General features: G+C 44.7%; 7 protein-coding genes across 7 annotated transcripts; 6 read left to right on the top strand and 1 right to left on the bottom strand.

Annotated features, from left to right (window-relative positions):
- Positions 1-528: 528 nt before the first annotated feature.
- On the top strand, positions 529-1268 carry LOC108077911 (uncharacterized). The gene is made up of 4 exons (XM_017171450.1): positions 529-579; positions 639-794; positions 846-1019; positions 1074-1268. Exons 1-4 carry the CDS (start codon positions 529-531, stop codon positions 1266-1268), a joined length of 576 nt encoding a protein of 191 aa, XP_017026939.1.
- A 182-nt stretch (positions 1269-1450) lies between these two features.
- LOC108077912 (uncharacterized) lies at positions 1451-2221 on the top strand. The gene is made up of 4 exons (XM_017171451.1): positions 1451-1462; positions 1609-1770; positions 1827-2000; positions 2054-2221. The coding sequence occupies exons 1-4, from the start codon at positions 1451-1453 to the stop codon at positions 2219-2221; spliced, it is 516 nt and encodes a 171-aa protein (XP_017026940.1).
- Positions 2222-2631: 410 nt separating this feature from the next.
- On the top strand, positions 2632-3239 carry LOC108077913 (uncharacterized). The gene is made up of 3 exons (XM_017171452.1): positions 2632-2775; positions 2826-2999; positions 3054-3239. The coding sequence occupies exons 1-3, from the start codon at positions 2632-2634 to the stop codon at positions 3237-3239; spliced, it is 504 nt and encodes a 167-aa protein (XP_017026941.1).
- Positions 3240-3255: 16 nt separating this feature from the next.
- LOC108077914 (uncharacterized) lies at positions 3256-4135 on the top strand. The gene is made up of 5 exons (XM_017171454.1): positions 3256-3280; positions 3394-3452; positions 3515-3670; positions 3724-3897; positions 3950-4135. The coding sequence occupies exons 1-5, from the start codon at positions 3256-3258 to the stop codon at positions 4133-4135; spliced, it is 600 nt and encodes a 199-aa protein (XP_017026943.1).
- A 261-nt stretch (positions 4136-4396) lies between these two features.
- Positions 4397-5146, top strand: LOC108077915 (uncharacterized). The gene is made up of 4 exons (XM_017171455.1): positions 4397-4447; positions 4523-4678; positions 4735-4908; positions 4961-5146. The coding sequence occupies exons 1-4, from the start codon at positions 4397-4399 to the stop codon at positions 5144-5146; spliced, it is 567 nt and encodes a 188-aa protein (XP_017026944.1).
- A 78-nt stretch (positions 5147-5224) lies between these two features.
- Positions 5225-9502, bottom strand: dup (double parked). The gene is made up of 3 exons (XM_017171825.2): positions 9083-9502; positions 8290-8969; positions 5225-6977 (listed from the first exon to the last, which is right to left on the bottom strand). Exons 1-3 carry the CDS (start codon positions 9161-9163, stop codon positions 5501-5503), a joined length of 2238 nt encoding a protein of 745 aa, XP_017027314.1. The 5' UTR covers positions 9164-9502; the 3' UTR covers positions 5225-5500.
- A 29-nt stretch (positions 9503-9531) lies between these two features.
- On the top strand, positions 9532-16990 carry SRPK (SR splicing factor protein kinase). Its single transcript, XM_070283560.1, is given in 5 exon segments — positions 9532-9670; positions 9876-9996; positions 10301-10897; positions 12373-13311; positions 13664-16990. Coding segments are annotated over 3 exon segments (3057 nt in total). The 5' UTR covers positions 9532-9670; positions 9876-9996; positions 10301-10368; the 3' UTR covers positions 15253-16990.
- Positions 16991-19499: the final 2509 nt, after the last annotated feature.

The following is a 19499-nucleotide window of genomic DNA, read 5'->3' as shown; positions in this document are numbered from 1 at the left end:
TTATCGGAGTGATCTGAATTCCCTCGAGACTGTTTTCTATTGTTGTTTGAAGTGAATATACGGAATAGAAACTTAAGATTCTGTGAGCAAACTTTGTTGTTTTTTACGTTTTTTATGTGTAGTGTTGATGATAAATTACTTACTTATTATGCCAATAATCCAAACAAAATAAATAAAATTCTGTAAATTAAATCATTTATAGTATACAGCGAAATAAATTAAATTTATATTAAGTTTAATAATAAAAAAATATTTGATAATAATATACGAAATATCATAAACTTCTGTTTTACTTTTTTCTCCTGCCAGCATTTAAATGCATTTGAATTAAGTTGTCTTCCAGCTCGTTCGACTGAATTCTGCAACTTATGGTATTTCATTAATGGATAAAATTGATCCAGATGAATGAACAAAACCTTTTAATACAAGTTCATAATTATAAATGTATATTAAAAGCAGATTAGTTATCCATTCAGCCGATCGGTACAATATCTAACACTCTAGCCTGTGTGGCACTCAGTTGAAATAATGCAACTTTCAGGTCTAGTTCTAATCGCCTTTTGCTTTTTTTCACAAAAAGTAAGCCCACATATTTGATTTAATTTTAATTAAATTAATAAATCATTGTACTATGTCAGGCGCAGGCCCAGTTGGTATATAAGTTTGTTAAAGTTGAGTGCAACGGTAATGCGTCACGGGTCCGTAACGAGTCATGCAGCCTTAAGGCCATCAATTGGAACGTGGGGGTGTTGAACGGGGAACTCGTCTTGCTTGGAACAGTCTGGAACCCCATTGTATGGCGGAGTTTGTATATGGAGTCTGATCTAATCAACACCATTTGCCAGATTCAAGTTCAAGTCTTCAAGAAGGACTATGCCAACCAGTTCAAGCCGTTCCTGATCGACGTGAAGCTCCACATGTGCCAAGTGATCGAAAGGAAGAGCTTTATTCCGTACGGCGTGATGATGTGGAAGATCTTAAAAAAATATACAAATCTAAACCATTCGTGCCCCTACTCAGTAAGGAGCTTAACTTCAACAACTACATGATTATAATGCCAGTATTAACTGCAGGGTCACCTTTACGCGAAGGATGGTTACTTGACCAGCGATGTACTGCCTCCATTTCCACAGGGCGTCTACATATTTAGCTTTATGTTCTCTGATGAAAACTCAACCCACACCGAATATGTGGGCACCTTAAAGCTCTACACGGAGGTCATGGAAAAGGTAAAGAGCAGGAAGAAGCCGAAGGCTAAGGGAAATTAGTAGTTCATGTCTCCAAATATTTCTCTTAAATCAGTTTTTTATTTACCAAATATTTCTATGGCTTTTAGCGCATTAAACATTTTTGTAGCCCCTAAATCCGCCACTGTATCCGAGCATGGATTCCCGGTTTTACATTAAAAAACAATTAGCTTTTCAAATCAAACAATTTGTGCTCTGACATAATGAGGTTACAAGTAAAATCATTCAGCTTTGTCAGTTTTAAAAATGAATCTTTCTGGACTAGTGCTACTCGGCTGCTGCCTTATGCTGCCCAGGGGTAAAGCTCACAAATTTAACTGAATAAATCTAAAAGAAATTAAATACTCTTGATCCTTTTAAGGATCTGCCTGCGGCAGAGCTGGTTTATAAGATCGGAAAAATTGAGTGCGACGGTCACCCTAATCGCATAACCAACATCTCCTGCCACGTGAAGGCCATCGATTGGAACAGGGCTGTGGTGAACATGGACTGTTTTCTGGTCGTGCCAGTACGGAATCTAGCTGTAGGGCTGACTCCAAATCCAAAAATCGAACTAATATCTTCACTATTATCTGCCAGGTGCGATTTCAAGTGTTTAAAAAGGACTATTCCAACCAGTACAAGACATTTCTGATTGATTCGAGCGCCAACCTATGCCAAGTGATTGAACGAAGGAACTATAGCACTTATGGCGTCATCGTGTGGAAGCTCATGAAGCAGTTTACCACTGTAAACCACTCCTGTCCCTTCTCGGTAATGGGATTAATTGGGATGCATCTAGGAATATAAAATATTTTATTTTTTAGGGTCAGATAAGCACCAGGAACGGGTTCATGAACACCAGTTTAATTCCACCTTTTCCCCAGGGCTTCTACCTATTCAGCTTCTCTTTTACGAACAACAATAAGTATGTGGGCACTACCAAGTTCTACCTAGAAGCCATGGAGAAGGTTAAGACCAAGAAGAGGATATAATAAAGATGGATATAAAGCACACTTTACTATCCAATAAATATATAATAATATATCCCTTGCAGAGGTTATAAAACAATATTTTATGCTATGAAGAAAGGTAATTAGAAGGTTAGTACATTCATCTGTTTGCCCTCACATATAATTAATATGATTTTTGGAAATTCAAAAGCCTACAAATATCTGTACCAATTTAATTTATATTAAAAACAAATTATCTATCCAATCAACTACAGTGATCTGATGATATATATATAGAGCTTTAAATTATATGGCGTTCAGTTTTAATAATGCAACTTTCAGCTCTAGTCCTAGTCGTCGGCTGTTGCTTGATTTGTCCAGGAGTAAGCTCACATAATTTATTAATTTTGGCAGGAATTAATTAACTTTCTATATGTTAGGCCCAGGCGCAGATGATTTTTAGGCCTGCGAAAATCGAGTGCGATGGAAATCCGCTGAGGGTCTATAACCTGAGATGCAATGTAAAGGCCATCAGCTGGAACTTGGCGTTGGTTAATTTGACCGCGGACTTGATAAAGCCCATCCGGAACCCCATAGTATGGAGCCGATTTTATCATTAATCTAAGCTAACAATTATGTTTGTCAGGTGCATTTGCAAGTTCTCAAGAAGGACTATGCCAACCAGTACAAGCCGTTCCTAATTGACGTGACCTTCAACATATGCCAAGTGATCGAAAGAAGGAACTTCCTCCCATACGGCGTGATCATGTTCAAGCTTTTGAAACGATATTCGAATATCAATCACACCTGTCCCTATTCGGTACTGACTTTCCCCCTACAATTTTCACGATTATAATGTCATTTTGAATTACAGGGTCGCCTCTTTATGCAGAATGGTTACCTGGACCACGATTTACTTCCGCCGTTTCCCCAGGGCTTCTACCTATTTAGCTGCGAGTTCTTCGATACAAATTCCACCACTAAAGACTATTTGGGCACTGCCAAGTTCTACGTTGAAGTCATGGAAATGGTTAAGAGCAAGAAGAGGCCAAAAGCCTAAGAACATTGTTCATGGCATGGATATTTTTTTATATAATTTTTGTCTGTCAAACTCTATAAATAAATCAAACCGAACCTGAGTCCATTAAAAAACGCTTACGAATTTACTGAACCAAAGTGCGATATGATGACAATATAATTTTGACTGCTCTCAGTTGTAAAAATGATCATTTCGGGTCTGCTGCTTCTCGGATGTTGCTTTGTGTGGCCTGGCGTAGGTTCATCTTATATTAAAATCCTTAAATTAAAAAGGATTTCAAAAGGTTTTCCCTCTAGATGCATGCCCAGTTGGTCTACAAGCTGGTGAAAATTGACTGCCAGGGAAATTCGGCCAGGGTCAACAATATCTCCTGCCACGTGAAAGCTATCAATTGGAATATGGCGGTCGTGAACATGGACTGCTTCTTGATTGTGCCTCTACGGAAAGCGGTTGTAAGAAGGTGCTCCGTTATTAGCTCGGATCTATGATCATCATTCTTTATTAGCTTCAAGTGCAGGTATTCAAGAAGGACTATTCCAACCAGTACAAGCCATTTCTGGTTGATGTCAGCATCAATATGTGCGAGATTATCGAGCGAAGGAGCTACATACCCTATGGAGTCATAATCTGGAAGTTACTGAAGCAATATACCAATGCTAATCACTCCTGTCCCTTCTCGGTAAAGTACTGTTTTGAATAATTCTAGGAATCTAAAGAAATATTCTCCACAGGGCCAGATGACCGCTCGGAATGGTTACCTGGACACCAGTCTGGTTCCACCTTTTCCCCAGGGCTTCTACCTAATCAGCATCTCATTTACGGACATGAATTCCAGCCACAGCGAGTACGTGGGCACTGCCAAGTTCTACATTCAAGCCATGGACCAGATTAGGACCAAGAAGAGACCCAAAACCTAACGATATCTAGTTTATCTCGGTCAGGGTTTTGCTTTTAGTCTCATATATCAAGGATGACAAATATAAAGGAATAGTAAGGCAAGAGAAGGATTAATGATCTATAAAGAAATAGAATATTATGTTCAAACTGGCGAGAATTTAAACCCCCAGTTCCGCTAATTTCGCTTGATGAGCTTTTCATTAAAAACATATTAGGTATTCACTCAACCAAGGCGGTGTTCTAAGGGTTGTGGTGTTTTTCGACTGCTGTCAGTATCAAAAATGGCTATATCGGGTCTGCTGCTCTTAGGATGTTGCTTAATGTGGCAAGGCGTAGGACACGTAATATATTAAAATAATTCAAAATGAAGTAAAAAAATTTAAAAAAGATTTCCTTTTTTCCTCAAGACCCATGACCAATTGGTCTGCAAGCTGGTGAAAATTGACTGTCTGGGAAATCCGGCGCGGATTATTAACATCTCCTGCCATTTGAAGGCCATCAATTGGAACCTGGCAGTGGTGAAGATGGACACCTTTTTGATTGTCCCCTTACGGAAACCTGTCGTAATATGGTGCTCAGTTTCTTAATACAAACTAATATCTTCAGAATTCTTTACTAGATTCGCTTGCAAGTCTTTAAGAAGGACTACTCCAACCAGTACAAGCCATTTTTGATCGATGTGACCGTCAACATGTGCGAGATAATCGATAAGAGGAGCTATATACCCTATGGTGTTATATTCTGGAAGCTACTGATAGAGTTCACGAATGCAAATCACTCCTGTCCCTTCACGGTAAAGTATTTTTATATAAACCTTTAGAAGTATATGGTAATATTCTCCACAGTGCCAACTGACTGCTCGAAATGGTTACCTGTACACCAGTCTGGTTCCACCTTTTCCCTTGGGCTTCTACCTAGTCAGCATCTTATTTACGGATATTAGTTCCAGCCCCAGCGAGTACGTAGGCACAGCCAAGTTGTATGTTCAAGTCATGGAACAGGTGAAGACCAAGAAGAAGCCCAGGGTGTGATGAAATCTATTTGGAGGAAAGTGTTTCACCCAATTTTACAAAACTCTTACTCCTCCATCAACAAAAAATCAATGAATATACAACTTTCCAGCAATAATATTTATTTATTCAACGGATTACAACACGAAAAATGATCTTAAATCTAAAAAAAAGTATAAATGTATAAACGCTTGGTCCGAAAAATATGATTGAGTAATCAATGTGATGATGCTTCCAGTCCTGGTATGTCATAGTGTCAATGGATAATGGTCAGATGTTGTGGGAACAGGAGGAGCTTAGCCTAATCTGGTACTTATAGATATGTGTAGCTGGGTCATTGCTCGACGGGGTCCCGCGTCCTGGCTGCTTACTTGGTTAATTGCTCTTCGCGTTCGCCTTGCTCTCCAGCCTCTCGATGATCTTGTTCATGTCCATGTCCTTGGCCACCTTGATGTACATGGTCTTGCGGACCTCGTGGAAGGATGTCCAGCTGGGCAGCTCCTTGGCCAGCAGCTTCAGATGCGCTTCGATCTCCTGCGGCGTGAGATTGGCTCGGAAGCTGTTCTCAATTTTCTTGATGATTATCTCTAGAGGCAAGACTCCCTTACGCTCCGTCACGAACACGTTGCGCAGATGCCTGGCCAGCTCCGGCAGGCGGGAGTATTTGGTGGCCTCCTGGTCCTGTGAGGGTCTCCTTGTCATGGCATCCAATGCCTTGGCCGCTTGCTTGGCTCGGATCTTTTCAATCAGCGACTTGGGCAAGCCCTTGAGCAGATTGGAGGCGCCATCCGGGGCGGTGCACTCCTTCACCGTGGGCTTGGCTGTGGCTGTTTGGTCGCTTATTGCCGCTGTCTTGCTTGCTGAAGGAACAACCGGATTTCCAGTTGCTGCTGATATTCCGGGGATCCCCTTGGTTTCCGTGCTTGCATTGCTTGTGCCCTCCTCCTCCGCTTTCCTATTGCCTTCCATTGCCTGCTGCTTGTCTGCCTCCAACTTGGCCTCATAACGATCCATGGCTCGCTCCATGGGCGTGGCACAGTTGAAGAGATTCCTTGCCGTGGACAGGATATCCTTGGCCGAGGAGTACTTCTCCACATTCGGGGGCTGGGGCAGCGGGGCCAGCTCCACCTCCGGGCAGCTCTCCAGATCGAACTGCGGATGCCAGCGAGTCAGCGCCTTATCAATAATGATAGGCGGATCCTGGGAGCGGAGGAACTGGTCGTGCGCCCGCATCACCCGATCGAGCAGCAGACTCTGGAAGCGCTGCATGCGCGCCGTCATGACGTGTGGATTCATAGACGTCGACTGGGCCGACGAGAGCACATCGTCCTCATCGATCTTGGCAAAGCGCTGTGGCTGCTGCTCGGCGGGCACCTGCTCCACATTGGGGCTGATGATCAGCTGGAAGTAGTCCGCCTTGGACACGGAACCAAAGTTGCGCATCTTCATCTGGCTGAAGATGAAGGCCTCCGGGTAGATGTGCCGAATCTGGGCCAAATGCATTTCCGTAAAGTTCTTCCTTAACATGCGCTGCACCGCCGGCTTCAGCTTCTTGAAGGTGATGCACTCCTTGCGGTTGTGGAACATGGCCACCACCGAGTCCAGGCCCTTGAAGACATCCAGCAAGTGGCGGTATTTGTACGGCAAGGGGAGTTGTCCCGCACGGCTACCCTCAACCAGGCTGGCGTAGCGTTTGTAGGCCGGCACCTCCACCAGCTTGACCGGTGAACCATTCTTGGCCGGACTGAAGAGCAGACGCTTGGACACGTCCGTATGCCGGGGCGACATGAGCTCATGTTTATCGGGTGTGGGTGGCGGTAGCTTCGTGGGTGTCTTGAAGGTTTTAAGGGGGCTGAAGCGAGCAAGAGTGGGGAGATTAAACAATGTAGCAAGTATTTATGATGAAGGTGGATTTTATTTTTAAAAATAGCCAACAGGTGTGTTCAATAAAAATATCTACATGTGGAATTGTAAGGCTTGAGACAATAATTAAAAGGTTAAATTATAAAAAAACAACAAACAAAACGAGACGAAGGCATATTTATTTATTAAGAGAAGTTAATTGTGAGAGTTTTTAGTTAGGGAAATGTAGTATTATTAATAATTTTATTTTATATTATTATAATACTTTCATAGAAGGGTTTTTATAACCTTACAGAGTATTAGAATTTCAGTCAAATGGGTTTTTGACTTAGAACGATTTTCAAGATCCAATTCCCTTATAGAAGTTTCTTTTCTTCTTTAAGTTTTCAATTTAAAAAACCAACTTTAAAAAATCTCTTGTTTTGTGCCTTTTCCTATTTGAAATAGAAACCATAAGATCCTTAGAAACCATCCTCCCTCCTTTCTTCAAGGCATAAGAAAACCGTTACAAAAAAAATGGTTGCTACCTGAAAATGCACACAAACATAAACACAGGCACATGTACACAGATCCCGGATAGTGACTCGCATTCCCATGCAGTACAGCAGTTAGGAGATCCTTTCCAAGGAGAGAGAGAGAGAGAGTAAGCAACCCCCGATGCGGGCATTTTCCAAAAGGGAAGGTCAGACCAGATAAGTAATGTCTGGCGAAGGGTAAACATAGCTATACACACACACACACACACACACACACACGTAGCTGGGGTAGGGAGGAAGGGGGAGGGTCATTCGGCATGTTGTACAGACGTCACGAATCAGCAACCGAAAATAGCTATAGACTCAAAGCCAAGCCAAGCGGTGACTACTATGCTTCTTCGGTTTGCTGGAAATGTGCAACTTCAGCAGTCAGAGCCGGAGACCGAAGCGACCCGGAGAGCGACCTCGATAGCAGCAGAACTGCCAGCAACGGCTGGCCTTTCGCTAAAATGATGTTACCCGGTTTTTTATACTATTTTTTTTTATTCTCTCTACACACTCCGTGGTTGGGTTTGTTTATGTCGATTCTAGGCCACCCAAGCCAAGACAAAATTGTTGTGGCAGGCACATATCTCTCTCTCTAGGTTTAAATTTAGAAAATAAAGTTACATTGGCTTGTTTTATGATGACAAAGTTGAATATTTTTTATGAATTAGTGGGAGTTTAAAAGGATAAAAGGGTGACGAAGCAAGAAAGTTAGGTATTATAAAGATAAAAGGATAATCTCTCAAAACTAAAACCAATTTTAAATAATCAAAAACTCACCTCGTCAGCACCTCCAGCTCGATGGTATCAAACTCCTTGAGCTGCACACTCACTCCCGACTTCGAGGGCGAGGGGCCAGCTTCGCGTAGCTTCCTGTTACGCTCCTCCTGCTCCTTGCGCTTCTGCTCCAGCGCCGCCTTGCGGGCCAGCACTGCCTTCAGCTCCTGCATCTTGGCGCTGCGTGATATCTTGGTCTTCACCTCGTCAAAGGTCAGCTGGCGTCGCAAATCCACTCCCCCGGCCTTGATGGGCGAGGCATCCTTGAGGATCTGTTTGGTGGGCGTGCGCAGGCCACGCTGCACATTGTCCGCATTCTGCTGGCTGGTTATGTTGAAGTTCACCTTGGGCGTCACTTCACTGATGGATGAGTGCTGCTGCAGCAGCTGATCCTCATCCAGTTTGCTGGACTGCGTCTGCTTGCGCGGCGACAGGGTGCCCTTCTTGATGAACTGCACCAGCTTGGGCTGCTTGATGTGCGCCTCCAGCTTGCCGGCGGCGGGTGCTGTGCTCTTCTTTTTGCCGCCCTCCTGGGCGGTGACTATCAGGCGTACATTGCGGCCGGAACGGGTGCGCATCCCACTGGCCGCCGCCTTAAGCATGTCGATGTCCGCATCCTGGTCAGCAGGGGCTGCAGCAGGTAACTGCTGTGGGGCGGCGGATTCAAGGGGCTCCGCTAGGCGCTGCAAGGGGAGGGGGAAGATGCAGAAGAAGCGTCGGTGAGAATGGCTGCACTCGGGGCACGCACTCGCAGATACAAATGTATCTGGGCACGTTTCTGGGGCGGTTAGCTTACCCTGTTCTTGGTGGTTATCGCATCGTCCAAAGCGGCACGCTTGCGATTGGTGAAAAATGCAGCTACCGATGGCTGGGCCATTGTTTGTGTGTATTTATTATTCCTATTTGCGATTGCAGCTTGGCGTCTCTTGTTGTTGCGGGCACTTCTTGGCTATTTCACTGTTGGGCACGTCCGGTAATTGATCTTTGGCGAGGGGTCTGCTTGCTAATTGATTTTTTTCTTAATATTGGACCACGTCGTGCCAGCGCACTGCTCGAATTACAACTGGCCACGATTTTTCACTGGATGCAGTTTCCCTCCAAAACCTAAAATTGCGCCAAAACGCCAGCAGTGCTGGAAAGTGCGCCACAACGGAGACTTGGCAGCACTGGCCGAACAGCTGTATTGTCTGGTAGCGCCGATGTATTCACTATCGATAGCTCACGGTTACACCATTTCGTGTTTCCCATCACTAGTAAAATTTTAGTTGCGGATTTGTTGTTGTTGTGCGTGTAATTTTGCTCATTTCGGCTGCATTTGCGGGCGCTGGGCGACGCTGGCGAACCGAGATGTTAATGGACTAGTGCGCGGCACTTGCGAAGCCATGTACGTTTTTGGGGCATTCGAAGCTGCGTAAATATGTCAAACGAATAAGGCACGAAAGAGTGAGCGAGACAGCAAATCTTGCAGTGTTGGAAAGGAACAGTTCAGCAGCAACGTTACGTTGTGGTTCGATCTGGCAATGTGTGTTGCTCAAGAACGCACTAGTGCTGCCAGACCGCGTTCTTAATAGATTTCAGTATTTTTCCAGAGCCCCGCTGCGGTCACACTGGAATCGAGCGTTTTGGAGTTTAGCGAAATTTTTTGTGCTAATTTTGCGTGCAGAAATCGAATCAGCGCCGTGTTAATTGGGAACAAGTGGAAGCCCCGAGGCAAGTAGACCCCCGTGCCGTTGTTTTCGCCGTTTCCGCTGACCGTGTGCTTAGCGTTTTCACACCAAAGGCAAAGCCCCAGAAGCTGGCGAAAAAAAAGGAAAAGAATACAGAGGGGGAGAGGAAACGGCCAAAAACAACAAAAACAACGAGTGACAAGCGTGAACATTGCCTTATTGAGATTTGTGCACGTTGCTGCCAGCTCTCCGCCTCTCCCTGAGCCCCACTCCTTCGCCATACCGCTCCCCCCGCCCCGTTCATACTCTTTTCTCACTTCTCTATTCCGTTTCGCCACACACAACAGCTGTTACACCTGGTGGGAAGAGGAGGAATCGGGGATAGAATAAAAAAATAGAAGCGACCGCGAGCGACATGAACTCGAAGGCTGACGTCAACCGCCGCGTTCTGGCCATTCAGGCGAAGAAGAAGCGCCATAAGAACAACAAGAAGCGGGGCAAGCAGAACGGCAACGCCTCCCAGGAGCAGCCGCCGCCGCCGGCGCATCCCAATCCGAACCAGAGCCCCAATCTGAATAGGAGCAGCGAGAACTTGCAGGCACCGGACAATGCTAATAATAGCCAGGCGAAAATGCCGCTAACGGGCAGCGTTGGCAGCACACCAGCTGTAGCGACGGCGTCCACGTCCAGCGGCAGCACGCCCGAGCAATACCAGCAGGAATCCTCCGGCAAGTCCAAGAACAATCAGCAAAAGAAGCCACAGCAGCAGAAGGAGCAGTCGCAGCAGCAGCAGCACAACAAGGAGCAACTGCAGCAGCCGCCGCGGAGCAGCTCCAACGAGTCGTACGAATCGGAGCTAAACAGCGAGAACGAGGAGCAGGAGCTGAAGGAGGACTACTGCAAGGGTGGCTACCACCCCGTCAACATCGGTGACCTGTTTCAGGGTAAGGCACCTGTTTGCACCCCGCACTCTACCAAATCGGGTTTCCACCTTCTCCCTGCCATTTTGTTTATCTCCTAACCACACATTGGGTTTCGGTTTTGGTTTTGCTTTTTTTGGGTGGCCATGTTGGCACTCTCCGACCCAGAAACCAACAACAACAACAGGTTGCCCCGAGGCGCACAGATAAATCGAACGCACAGCGGGTGGATTTTGGCCCAGCTCCCTTTTAGCGGGCAAGGGTTGCTTTTTTTGGTGGAGGCCAAGCGAACGATGTTGCTGCCTCCCTCCACCACCCACCGCCTCGTGTTGTGGCGACGACAACAACAACTGGCAACTGTATAGGGGGAAAAATAAGAAGGGGAATGGTTAACTGTCGCCTCCAAACGATGTCTCCAACATAAACCGCATGCCCACACCCCTTTTGGCACAGCATTTTCAGCTTGCATTTCCTCGCTCATTTCCCTTGCTTTCGCCTCGCCAGCTGCCAGCTTTCCACATTCCTCCCCAATCCATTTGCAAGGCTCATCAGCTCTGGCGAAAGAAAATCCGGGCAATCGCTCGCTGGCGATAAGAGAGTGTGGGCCTGATAACGGCCAGCAGTGAGGTTACACAAAGTAGCTTGATACCAGAATGCATATTTAGTGCAACTATGTTTTCTTTTATATCGTTGTGGGAATCGGACTGAGAATTAAGGGATGCAGGTAGAAAGGTAGTTTTTAAAGGGATTGCATTAGTTAAGCTGAAGTATCGAAAATTACGATTATTTTCGATATAATCGGTATATTATTTGTATCGATATTATAAAAAAACGATAACAAAAAACAGAGAAGCCGAAGCTAAAACTTAATTCATTTCAATTCGAAAGCATTTATTTTTTTTAATTTTATTAAGTTAACAAAAAAATAAATATATATATATATATATTTATTTATAATTTTTGGTTTTGTATTTATAATTTTTTTTTCTATTAACAAAATCTATTGTTGTGTAGGGTATTTATTCCTATTTTAATTATTTATACCTATCGTTTTTATACGTAAATAATAATACCAAGTTATACTTTCCCATTTCTACACTTTTCATGTAGAAAGAAACTTAACGAAATAATGAAATCTCCTCCCCAAAATCAGATTTCCAGTGCCCTGCACTAGGCCCATGTTCGCTGTGAATTTGAAGTGAGGCACAATGACCACACTACCCAGCTCTCCCAGACTTTAATTGAATTCTGGCGGAGAAGAGGAGGCGAGTAGCCCTCGCTGGCTGGGTCAGTTGTGATGTGACAGTGATGCGATTAAAATGGATTTATTGCCAGCAGAGGCGAACATTTGTGATTTAATTTTTCTGAGTGGTTCTGTGTACCTACGAGAGGCTACGCCCATCCCAAACCAACCATCCATCCAACTCCCGATTTCTGTAATCCGTTAAGAGCCACACGTGTAATGCAATTTTTTGTGTGTGTTTTTTTTCCTCCTACAGGTCGCTACCATGTCATCCGAAAACTGGGCTGGGGCCACTTCTCCACCGTCTGGCTGTGCTGGGACCTGCAGGAGAAGAGCTATGTGGCCATCAAGATTGTCAAGTCCGCTCCACACTTTGCCGAGACGGCCAAGGACGAGATCAAGATACTCAGGACGGTGCGCGAAACGGATCCCTCGAATCCGCGACGCCAAAAGACCGTCCAGATGCTGGATGACTTCAAGATCACCGGGGTCAATGGCACCCACATTTGCATGGTCTTCGAGGTGCTCGGTGATAATCTGCTGAAGCTCATCCGCAAGTCTAATTATCGCGGCATACCGCTGGGCAACGTGAAGACCATCACTCGCCAGGTTCTGGAGGGTTTGGATTATCTGCACACCTGCTGCAAGATTATTCACACGGACATCAAGCCGGAGAATGTGCTGTTGTGTGTGGATGAGCCACATGTCCGCTCGCTGGCCACTGAGGCCACCCAGCTGTACTGCATGAACTCCAAAATGTACCCTTCGCTGGTGAGTCGCGCGCCCAAGGAGTATCGCGAGCCCTCCATTACCGGTAAGATGAGCAAGAATCGCAAGAAGAAGCTCAAGAAGAAGGCCAAGAAGCGCATGGAGCTGTTCAAGAAGCAGCGCGACTATCTGGAGCAGGCTGGCGGACAGGCGCCGCCTGATGCTGGCGAAGATCAAACAGACTTTGGTGTCAATCATAATGCGGTGCAGAATGGCGATATGGGCATCTCGGATGCGGATGAATATTTTGAGGCTAAGGAGGAGCCGGAGGAGAATGAAGATGATGGAGAAGAGGACGAAGATGTGGCTGCTGAGCAGCCTAAGCTTAAGGAGAAATCAGAGCGCAAGGAGCAGCAAAATCAGCAGCAGCAACCACCGGGGGAGGGCTCGGAGAAGGCCAAAAAGAAGAGGAAAAAGAAGAATAAGAGTAAGTTTATTTTTTTATACAATTTTTAAGTGACTCAAGGCACTCATGGGTCTTAGTTTAAAAACTAAAAGTAGTTTCTTTTCATTCTGTGAAGCTTTTTAGAGGAGCTTTAGTACCTCAACAGATGTTTGCTGTTCTTAATTGTTCAGAAAAACAGCATTAATCATAAGGTTGACTGCTTTCCGGCACTAAAAATAGCATTTAAATTCAAATTAAAGCTTAGGAATTAAAGGCAAAGCGATAAGGCAGTGATAAGGAAGCCATAAAACAAGACAAAGACTGATAATGTACTTTCCAGAATCTAAAATCTATGCTTTACCTACTAATTAGTATATTTTTCTTTATTTTTTAGACAAATCCAATCAGCTGCAAGGTCAGCAACAGCAGCAGCAGCAGCCGCTCCCACTGGAGAACTCAACGAGCAGCGGCGACAGCAGCAGTGCTTTAAAGAGCCACCAGACCAATGGCAGCAGTAGCATCAATAGCAACAGTAACTCCAATAGCCACAGCAACTCGAGCAACACCATGAAGGGACAATCAAATGGCAAGAAGATGCCGCTAAGACCCAAGCAGGAGAAGCAGCAGCAGCAGCAGTTGAACAACAACAACACCAGTTCGAAGCCCAACTCGAACAGTAATTCGAAAATCTCAAGCGTATCCGGATCGTCCTCCAATGGACCGTACTCGGAGCCCCTTTTGCCACCGCCTCCTCCGCCACCACAGGCCAAGCACAGGCCAAGACGTGATCCAGCGCTGGAGGAGTGCAGCGTTTACGTGAAGATCGCCGATCTAGGCAATGCCTGTTGGGTGGACAGACACTTTACCGAGGACATTCAGACGCGACAATACCGCTCGCTGGAGGTGATCCTGGGCTCTGGCTACGACACCTCGGCAGACATTTGGAGTACCGCCTGCATGGTGTTTGAACTGGCCACCGGTGACTATCTGTTTGAGCCGCATTCGGGCGATACCTACTCCCGCGACGAGGACCATTTGGCTCACATCATCGAGCTACTTGGACCCATACCGCGACACATTGTGTTCCGTGGCACCTACGCCCAGCAGTCGTTCAATCGAGGCGGCGAGCTGAGGAATATTAACGGCCTGAAACCCTGGGGCCTGATGGACGTGCTGCTGGAGAAGTACGAGTGGTCGCACAGCGAGGCGGAGTCCTTTGCCTCGTTCCTCAAGCCCATGCTGGAGTTTGATCCGGCCAAGCGAGCCACCGCTGCTGAGTGTCTGCAGCATCCGTGGCTTAGATAAGATACGATGCAGCCTGGTTGTTGGCTGCACGCCACCCAGCCAGCAACAGCCAGAGTTGGAGTTGGAGAGGAGGCAGCAGAAGCAGCAGCTGGGGGCTACATGGAGTCCTCCGCCTCGGTGGCCACTCTGGCCTCAATTTCATCCATTGCTTCCACCTCGGCGGCAGCCAGGGCAGCGCTAAAGGCACATCCCTATCTGGTGCCACCCTTTGTGGCCACTGCATCCGCCCCACCCACTCCACAGCCCCATACAACCTCTGAAGCCCCCTCAAGCACGGCAAGGACAGCGCCTGCCACGCCCACTCGACGTCGCCTTGCCCAGGATGAGGATCCGGACTTGGTGGAGGATTTCGATGTGCAGCTGGAAGAGTCGCAGCCGGCGGCGCCGCATGTGAAACCCAAGTCGCAGCGCTTCTTCTGGCGCAAGGCCATTCGTCGCGTTTTCCAGCGCCGGAAGTGACATCTGCTGCGGCGTCGCCGGCAGGATCTACCACGTTGGCATCGCCCTGCGCGCCGTTGTCGGCGCCGAACCTTGGCCGAGCGGGTGAGGCGGGTGTGCGCCTGTTGCGCCTATGGACAGATCTTGCTTCGAGCTGCCCGCGTGGCCCTGCTTAGCTGCATCCGTTGGCGGACCCGTGGCCACATACGCAACAACAACTTTTACTTTAGCAATCACTAAAGGGGGAAGAGGCAAAGCAGCCAACAACCAGCCATCGCTTTATCTACATGCTCCGGCTCCAGCTCCAGCTCCCAGCTACTTGAGTTACTTTTAATGTCAATAAGAATCCATTCGATTTAGTTTTACATACGCCAGCACTTAATTTATTTCCTGTGTTTTACATCGACAATTAGACGTATTTTCTTTGCTACAATATGAAATTATACCATGTACGACCACGTCCCCACGAATCCTGTATATAGGGTCGACTGTGCTCGATCCCCATTCAGTTGAAAAAAAAAAGAAATCGAAATCGAAGCGAGGCACAGAAAAGGCGAGAGTAAAGCCCCAATATATAGACGTATATCTGTTATTGTACATTTAGCCAAGAGGCGAATCATCGGCATATATATACATTTGTAGCGTACACATATAGTTAAATGAACTGGAGTCGATCCATCGATCGCAGATGGTTTTTTATTAGCGTATATGTAAAATGTACATGGAGGCAGATAACTTGAGCTGAACATAACAATAATGAGAATGTAGTTAATTAGAGTATCCTCTCGGCTTAGTGATCGACATTAGTATCCATGAAATCGTAGCCGCAAACTAGAGAAGCAAGAGCCGCACTACCAGAAAGCAACCACAAGTGAAACCAATCCTTAAACCTTAATCGGAACTAATAATTATTAACTAACAAAACACGAGTATTGTTCAATATTAAATACTAGCGCAAGCCTCAAATAATTACAGAAATATTGGATAGAACAAGAAGAATATTCAACACGAAATTTTGGCACAACAAAATACATACACAACAAATTTATGGAATTTCTCTCTCACCCAACACACACACACCACACACAATTGACACTTGAAATAATACCTAAAGGCCACTTTAGTTTAAGGCTAGCAGTTAGAGCGATTTTTTTCAGGAGAGCGATAGTGAAGCTACTTGAAGAAAGGGTTTATCAGTTGCGTTTCGAGTGCATTACTGACTATTTACTATATACACAAATATATATGGATAAGTGGCCTTATTAATTCGGTTCTACGCACCACACACCAAGCACCACTCACACACTACACACACACAGAAGCTAACCGATCCCCCAGCCAATTGTAGCACGCAAGCTAAGAAATATGTACGAGAAATTAGGTATGGATTATAATATTGTAACTCGAGCAGAGATTATTGCAACAGCAGCAGATATATCAAGCTAAAATGCAGCAACAAGTGTCCAAGTGTTGAAGGAAAAGGCAAAGAGAGGCGGTTCTTAGTAGTAGCAAAGATCTTACAATAACAAGATGCATAACGCACATACATTTGAATTCTTAAATGGTCTAAGAGTATGGGGTTACTCATCTTGTTAGTATAACTTCTTTGACAGTAGCCCACAAGCGATCTTCGATGTTGTCATCAAAGTTAATCAAGAAATCAACAAATCTTCGGCTGGCCGATGTCTCGAAAATACTTATGCATATACTCTTTGAAAATCAGAACCCTGACATCCAAACGGAGAAGCTAAAACTTAACACGATACCATATATATCACAGGCGCCCCGAAATGAACAGATAACAAGATTTCCAAGTGAAAAAGAGACCAGAATCAGGAAACCCCAGCTGCCGAAATGCAATTCCAATATGTTCTCACGCTTTCAAAGAGTATAATTATGAATTATACGATACGATACATAATTTATTGATGTAGTTATAAACAAAAATAAACAACAAATTACACAAATTGGAAAACAATCGACCCTGTCTCCTTTATTTACTATATTTATGTGCCAACAGCCAGCAGAGAATCTATCTTTTGACCATAAATAACCACAGCTTACAGAGGGACATCAGCAAAAGGATTGAGATAGATACGACGGCGATGCTGGCAATTTATGGTCACATAAAAATCACAAAGCATCGGAGCTATGCTTTTCCCCTAAATGAATGGGGTTTTACAGGACGACCTTCTGAGGGGATGGCACATTAATTCCCTGTTATATCCTTGTTCCTGGAATTCATCACGTTTGTTTGTCAATGGCTCGAAATTGAATTTTATCTGCCAAAAACCTAGCTAGGAGCACACGTGCAGCCAGGGCCAGGGCCAGTCGTAAATGCTATGCACATATTTGTATCTTTGTATCTCGGTGGCATGCTCACCTGCCCAGGTGGGCAGGCGTGCGACTATTTATTCCAACTGCCAAAAGGCCAGCGCCCAAGGCTGTGGAGCAGCAGCAGTCTGGCATCCGGCGAAAGTTAAGTCCGTGTGCTCAGTGTTTGCCTTTCGCCCAAAAGAATCCTCTCGAGCTCCAGGGAATCGATCCAAGACAAATTCGAGAAGCTCAACGCACACATTGGCACTGCTATTTGGTTTATTGTTGGCCAAAGTTTTTTGGCTAAGTGAAAAGTGCTCTCCGGCATAAGCAAGGGGGATCAAAGTTCCAAGCGCAGAAAAATGTGCTGCAATTTATCCGGCGGGCGGCCAAATAAAAAGGAAAGTTAATAGTAGAGCATTAGGCATTAAGGATTCTAGAAGGAGAAACATAAGAACATATTCTGAAATTTTTAAGTTATAACATTTAAACTATGATACACTTTTTATAATAATCAACCTGTTTGTGTTTACATTGCTATTCAAACTAACTACTCAAATAATTAATTAACCCCTTTTTTTCTAGAATTAACGTCTCAAATTTAATTAACTTAACTTGACGAAAACTTTCTAAAATAAACCCCCACAGTAAGTGAAAATTAACCACTTAACATTCCTAATCCTTAATTTCTGCTCTCCTTCACTGGACCAAGAACGCCTGAGCTCTTCCCAAATGAATTATACATTCTCCTGTGCTACTTCCGAACTTGAAAATACTTTTTAAAGCTCTTACAGTTGAGTTAAACTCTTTGGGAATGGGCATTCAATTTCATTTACTTGAGAGTTTGGCAACAAAAACCAAGGAACCGCCTTCAATGTATGCTAACGAGACCCGCAGCCCTGGACCAGAACCAGGACCTTTCCCACGCCCATAGCCATGGCCCTGGCCAGTAGCCCGCACCCAAATCTCTAGACTTGCTTATAAATGTCCAACAAATGACAAACTTGACAAAACAGGGGACAATTCAGGGGACGACCAAAAGTTTTTCGCATGGAAAGCTGGCAAAGGAAAACTCTTCAGACAACTCGGTCAGAAGTTTTGCGGAGCGTTAGAATAAACCCAAACAATTGTGTCTTGGAGTGTGTGTGTGTGTGTCCTTGATGATCGATATTTGTCACACACAAACACTGGGACACAAAAGGGAGCCGCTTTTTAAAAGGTCCTTTCCTTTCCTTTTTGTGGATGCGACCAAGCGCAAACGATTATTCAATTTGCGCTTGCCGAATCTGAGCTCTATGCGAGGCGTTTAGCGTCGTCGACCTCTATGTTTCGTTCGTTCCTCCATTATCCTTCGGGCCGTTCGTTGTGCACTTTCAAATGTCCTTGTTGAAAATGCCAGCGAGTGGCACACTGATGACATTAAGTAGCTGTCGGGTTGGTCAGGATTAGATAGCAAAAGTGCCTGATGTTAGTTTAAAGTAGATAAACAAAAGCGGATTCGTCCTGCCGTCGCTTAACCCCGTCATCCTCCCCGCGTCCCCAGCATCCCGGGCATCTCGTTTTCCGTCTGTCAAAAGCTGCCCATTGTTGTCGTTGCTTTGCCGACATTTGCGGCGGCTCCGGGTCTGTGTGCCTACAGAGGGAGGAAAAATTTGACTGTAAATGGGATTTATTACCTTGAAACTATTATAATTTAAAGGGTTTTTATATAAAATGTATATATTTTTATTATTTTTAAATATTTAAATTTTAAAATTGTGTTAAAAAAAATATATAAACCATATTTTTACCCGCAAAGGGGTATTGCAATTTAAATACTTATCCTTATTTTTATATAATAATTTTTGTTGGGAAAAGTAAAGCTTAAAAATGTTATAACTAAGCCAAAAATGTGTTAATTTTAATTCTGAAAGAAGTTCTGAGTTAGTTTTTATAAGGTTTAAAAATCTGCATACTGCATTTAAAATTTTAGGAAATTAATTTTTGGATCAATTTTTGACAATTTTAATGATGTAACCCCTTATAAAATATTGAAATTTTGAAAAAAATGTTTTTCTTTCCGACATAGCTAGAAAGACTCTCCTGTTAATGCCGATCAAGAATATATATGATTTATAGAGTCGGAAATGACTCCTTCACTGTCTTACTAGCTTTTGACTGAAATTATAATA

Source organism: Drosophila kikkawai, chromosome 2R, assembly GCF_030179895.1.
Source record: "Drosophila kikkawai strain 14028-0561.14 chromosome 2R, DkikHiC1v2, whole genome shotgun sequence".
NCBI classification, from domain to species: Eukaryota; Metazoa; Arthropoda; class Insecta; order Diptera; family Drosophilidae; genus Drosophila; species Drosophila kikkawai.
Note: the sequence above shows the minus strand (reverse complement) of the source record. Positions and strands in the feature narration are given on the sequence as shown.